At 49.4% G+C, this 6,000-nt stretch overlaps 1 protein-coding gene across 1 annotated transcript; it reads left to right on the top strand.

Annotated features, from left to right (window-relative positions):
• Positions 1-314: 314 nt before the first annotated feature.
• Positions 315-5,878, top strand: LOC117039510 (complement factor D-like). The gene is made up of 4 exons (XM_033136645.1): positions 315-460; positions 1,119-1,263; positions 3,893-4,153; positions 5,257-5,878. Exons 1-4 carry the CDS (start codon positions 366-368, stop codon positions 5,431-5,433), a joined length of 678 nt encoding a protein of 225 aa, XP_032992536.1. The 5' UTR covers positions 315-365; the 3' UTR covers positions 5,434-5,878.
• Positions 5,879-6,000: the final 122 nt, after the last annotated feature.

Here is a 6,000-nt window from a genome sequence, read left to right as displayed (position 1 = left end):
TATCCCCAGAACAGCCCTGCGAGGTGGGGCAAGCCTGTTTGTTTTTCCATCGCGGCCGCCATTGCCGGCCTTATCCCTTCCAGGGAGCGAGACATTTCCCTTTTCCCCCTCCGTTTTTAACTTCACAACAACCCCGCGCGGTAGGTCAGAGAGAGGGAGGTTGGTGCAAAAGAGACTTCCGTGGCTCAGCAGGGGGATTCGAACTCACTTCCGGGTTTTTGGAGTTTGGGAACCAAGGTAACAGATACAGTGGTGCATTTTCTGCAAGTGTTAAAGACCATCTAACCCTCTGTTCTCTTGCCTTCTCAGCAGGCCGTCCCAGAGGCCGTATTTTGGGGGGCCGAGACGCCCCCCGGCGCCCGTACATGGCCTCCCTCCAACTGAACGGGAAGCACCTCTGTGGGGGCTTCCTCATCGCCGACCAATGGGTCCTGAGTGCCGCCCACTGCCTGGAGGACGCGTAAGTACTTGTAGTATTGTAGAATTGTGGACGGGGACCCTGGGGGGTCATCTAGCCCAACCCCCTGCAATTCGGATGCCCCGTACGGGATTCAAACCGGCGACCTCGGCGCGATCTCCGCACCGGGCCCTAACCGACAGAGCTGTCCCCTCGGATCTCCCCGTTGGGATTTCGCTGCTGTGCTGAGCCGATCCTTTCTGCCGCTTGGCAGGAACAATAGATCCTGTGTGTTACCGTTCCAAATAAATCAATCGAGTGAAAAAATCAGGAGAGAATGATTATGTTGTTGTTGTTATCTCAATGACGCTCGGGTTCCCTTCCACTTCTATGATTCTGTGTTCAGCGATTTGCATTTGGATCAATGTTTTTAGTTTCGGACACAAAAGATACCCGATATTAAGCTTTGCATTTCTCTTTATAAATCCCAATAAAATTTATTCGGGAATTTTCCCAACCATTCCCGAGGGACCTAAGTTGTTCAGGGCCTTGTAAAGGAGCGCCAAGGCTTCGAACCCGGCTCGATCGTAAGGGAACGAGCCGGTGGTGGGGATTTTTCCGCAATGGCCCCCCGATCTGGGCCCAAGGGCAGCCCCACAAAGAGCCCATTGCAGAAGCCTAGCATTTTGGACCAGTGAGCTAACGGTGGTTTTCCACGCAGGGGCAACGGGACTTTTGAGGTCCTCTTAGGGGCACGATCTCTCTCTCTCCCCGAGCCCCACAAGCGCCTGTACGGGGTCCGCCAGCTGGTCGCTCACCCCGGGAGCCACCGAGACACCAACCACGACGACCTCTTGCTCGTACAGGTGAGTGATGCTAGATTTGTGGGACCCCCCCCCCAGCCCCTTATATAAGGCTGCCCTTCAGGCGTCTTCTAAAAGTCAGATAGTTGTTTATTTCCCTGACATCTGACGGGAGGGTGCCACCACCGAGAAGGCCCTCCGCCTTCAGATGTATTCTAAAAGTCAGATAGTTGTTTATTTCCTTGACATCTGGAGGGAGGGCGCCACCACCGAGAAGGCCCTCTGCCTGGTTCCCTGTAACCTCACTAGCTCAGGCGGAGAGGCAGTCAAAGTCACACCCGTTGAGCTTCAGGGCCAAGGGGAGATTTGAACCCGGGTCTCTCAGTTCCCGGTAACTCACTCTAACCCTAAAACAATACTGGCTCTCTGATTTTCCCATCAGCCACTTCCGGTACATATAAAAACAAAATAAAACTTCAAACATTAAAAGCTTCCCTAAACAGGGCTGCCTTCAGATGTCTTCTAAAAGTCAGATAGGTGTTGATTTCCTTGACATCTGATGGCAGAGGGTGCCACCACCGAGAAGGCCCTCCGCCTGTTTCCCTGTAACCTCACATCTCGCAGGGAGGGAACCGCCAGAAGACCCTCGGGAGGAGGACCCCGGTGTCCGGGGTGGAGAAGCTCCTTCAGGGATACTGGGCTGTTTAGGGCTTTCAAGGTCAGCACCAAGACTTTGAATTGTGCTCGGAAATGTCCTGGGAGCCAATGCAGGTCTTTCAGGACCGGTGTGATATGGTCTCGGCGGCCACTCCCAGTCCCCAGTCTGGCTGCCGCATTCTGGATTAGTTGCAGTTTCTGGGTCACCTTCAAAGGGAGCCCCACGGAGAGCGCATGGCAGTAGTCCAAGCGGGAGATAACCAGAGCATGCACCACTCTGGCCAGACAGTCTGCGGGCAGGGAGGGTCTCATCCTGCGTACCAGATGGAGCTGGTAGACAGCCGTCCTGGACACAGAACTGACCTGCGCCTCCATGGACAGCTGGGAGTCCAAAATGACCCCGTTTGTGCACCTGGTCCTTTGGGGGCATAGTTGCCCCATTCAGGACCAGGGAGTCCCCCCACACCCGCCCGCCCCCTGTCCCCCCCAGGATTCAACCTCAACCTGTTAGCCACCATCCATCCTCCAACCTTGGCGTTTCCAGCGCCACGCTCTCCCAGACGGAGAGCTAACCAGTCCAAAACGTCTGGCACTTGCCAGAATACCCTGCGTCTTATTTGCACATGGGATTTCCCGTAATTCAAGCGCCTGTTTTTTCCGGAGAACCGGTTGCACAACATTTCCCACCCCTTGGGGGGAAATTCCCTGAAACTCTCCTCCTCTGAGAACTTCTCGATTTTGGAGATCAGCACTTCTTGCTTCCTCGTTGCAGAGATATGGTTCAGGGAAAGGGCAGTGAAATGGCCAAGGAGCTGAAACTTCACTAGCCTGGCTTTGCCCCCTGTTTTATTTTTTTATTTTAATATTTTTTAATTGGTTTTACAAATGCAAAATATAGTTAAATAGAACGTAAACAAGCATATCTGGGGAAACCCAGCCAGATGGGCGGGGTATAAATAAATATTATTATTATTATTATTATTCCAAACAAAATAAAAAATAAAAAATCCTTCCAGTAGCACCTTAGAGACCAACTAAGTTTGTTCTTGTTATGAGCTTTCGTGTGCATGCACACTTCTTCAGTATTATTATTATTATTATTTAATTATTCTATATAAAGCGATTCTCCGAGTCTTGAGACTCCCCCCCCCCATCCCCTCCGTGGGGTCTCATTTTAAACACTTGCTACTGCATATTCATCAATACTTCTTTTGGTTTTTTTGCCTGGCTGGTAATTCATTCTCGAGCGATGTCTCTCTCGGGATGCGAAATGGCATCTGGGCAGATGTTTTTTGCTGAATCTGCAAAATGTAGGGTGAATTTTGCTGGGGGTTTTTTTTTTGAAGCACTTTAAAAATTACAGAAAAGCCTCAAAACGTTATTTTCTGGGGTGGTGACAAACAAAGCTCGACAACTTTGACCAAATACCATGTGTGTGTGTGTGTGTGTGTGTTGCAGTTGTTGCTCCGCCCACTTCACCTCTAGCCCCGCCCCCTGGCCTGTGCGCCCCCCCCCAGGTTGCACAGAAACTAATGCGGCCCTCGTGTGGATACAAGTTCCACAACCCTGTTATGCATGTTTTCAACGATGGGCGAAGTTGCTCCGATTTGCATAGGACTTTGGGGCTGGAAGAAGAGAACAAATCTTGGTGCTGACCTTGAAAGCCCTAAACGGCCTCAAAGGCCCAGCAGACCTGAAGGAGCGTCTCCACCCCGGACACCGGGGTCCATCTCCCGAGGGCCTTCTGGCGGTTCCCTCCCTGCGAGAAGCGAGGTTGCAGGGAACCAGGCAGAGGGCCTTCTCGGTGGTGGCGCCCTCCCATCAGATGTCAAGGAAATAAGCAACTCTCTGACTTTTATAGGCAACCCTGTCTAGGGAAGTTCTTAATGTTTGATGTTTTTAATATCGTGTTCAGAGCTGCCCAGAGTGGCTGAGGAAACCCAGCCAGATGGGCAGGGTATAAGGAATAAATTATTATTATTATTATTAAAACCTCCTCTGTTTTCAACCGTCTTTCTCCGCCTCTGGCAACCAGCTGGAAGAGGCGGCCTCCCTGAACCCGGACGTGCAGGTGCTGGCTTTCCAACGGCAGGGGAGCGGGGACGTCCCCGAAGGTACCCTCTGTGAGGTGGCCGGCTGGGGAATCACCCGCAACACGGGAAAGCGTCCGGACGCGTTGCAGCACGTGGAGCTGGCGGTCATCGGCCGCGCCAAATGCAACCAGCGGGTTCATCACGACGGGGAGGTGACGGAGAAAATGATGTGCGCCGACTCCAGGAAAAAAGACTCCTGCAAGGTACTTTTTGCACGACATCGGGAGAAGGATATACGCAACTCGCCTTTCCGCATTGCAGGGGGTTTCACTAAATAACCTCTGCAAGATTATTATTATTATTAGGCTGATATGGAGAGAGAAGGGGATATGGCTAAAATACTGACAGAAATAAGAGAGATAAATCACTTACGCTGTCGCCGGATTCTGTGCAGTCTTGATAGATATACATCGAAAGATGCTCTGTGATGTACACCAACTTTAAATTAGTGGCCTAAAATATTGTTGGATCTATATTTTAGTAGCCTATCTCATAGAACCGATACCCGAGTCTAAATTTTATTAGTTATATCTATGTTTAATCAATGATTTTAAGGACATGGTTTAAGTCGGGCTGGATATGTTGAATATGCCCTCATCATGTAATGATAAACTTATATTTTTTACATTGTTTTTACATTGTTTTTATAAATGCAAATATCTTGTTTTATGCTGGTCCGTGACCGAATAAAGTACATTCATTCATTCAAGAGAGATTAAGGAGGGAAATGAAAGAAAGCGAAATGAATATTAGGGGAAAAGCTGACCGAAATTGTAACAGAGTTTACAGGTCAAATGAAAAGAATTGAATAGTAAAATACACACAGTTGAAGAGCAGACTAAGAAAGCCCAAAAAGGAAGTACCGGTAAGAGAAAATAAGAAGGAGGGGGGAGAAGTTGAAAGGAAAAATGGATGCGCTTGAAAAAGTACAGGAGCTGACGATGGATAATTTGGCATTGTTAGGAATGAATCAAAAAGTTCAAAATGTGAAAATAAGGGGGATAATAGAAGAGGAAGGGGAAGATTTGAGAGCAAAAATAAGTAAAGAAATAGCAAATTTGTTGGGCTGGAAACCAGAAGAAATATTATTATTATTATTATTATTATTATTATTATTATTATTATTATTAGGTATTTTTGTGTTTTTACGTTGTAACCACCCAGATTCCTGAGGGTATAGGGCAGTATACAAATTGATGAAGACGATAAGTCACCGAGAATCCCAGGAGTGCAGGCATAATTTGAACACAGGACTTGGCCTTATAAAACAGTAGCAAAAACCTAATCTCCCTACTTTCCCCCCCAGGGTGATTCGGGGGGACCCCTCGTCTGCAACGGCGTCGCCGAAGCCGTCGTGTCTACCGGCTCGCGAGTTTGCGGAAACTGGAAGAAGCCTGGGATCTACACCCGAACCGCTCCCTACGCCGAATGGATCGACGGAGTCTTGGCCAACGCAACCAGCAGATCCCTTGCGGCCGTTTAAGCGCCGATAGCCGGAGGCATCTCGGGGGAACCCGCAAATTTTAAGATGCAAAAATTAGATTTTGCATGTCTTTCCCCCCTCCCACATTCCAGGCTTCACTTCTCCACAGATCTGCAAAAATCCTTCGGTGTTTCAGCACCATTTCCTCCTTTTTTTCGTACGCGGCTCTGACCGATAACCCCTCGCTATTTCCCGCAAGCGGTAATTTCTCCGGGCGCGAGGCGTTTCCCGCACGTCGCTTGCACTGGCGCGCTCGTCGTTATCGAACGATTTCCTGCGTTTTTGCAAAAGCGCGCCGCGGAGTTCGTATCGGCGTCGCTGGCTGCGTTCCGGCTTGCAGGTTCCTTTGGAAAGCGCGGTTTTGACGATTTCCCCTCCGAATGCAAACGGTGTCGCCGTCCCCAGGGGCGTGAGAATTACCGTAGCCGTGTTGGTCTGCTATTGTCGAAACAAAATAAAAAATAAAATAAAAAATTCCTTCCAGTAGCACCTTAGAGAACAACTAAGTTTGTTCTTGGTATGAGCTTTCGTGTGCATGCACACTTCTTCAGATGCCCACATCAGAAT

This window comes from Lacerta agilis, chromosome 18 (assembly GCF_009819535.1).
Source record: "Lacerta agilis isolate rLacAgi1 chromosome 18, rLacAgi1.pri, whole genome shotgun sequence".
Taxonomy (NCBI): Eukaryota; Metazoa; Chordata; class Lepidosauria; order Squamata; family Lacertidae; genus Lacerta; species Lacerta agilis.
Note: the sequence above shows the minus strand (reverse complement) of the source record. Positions and strands in the feature narration are given on the sequence as shown.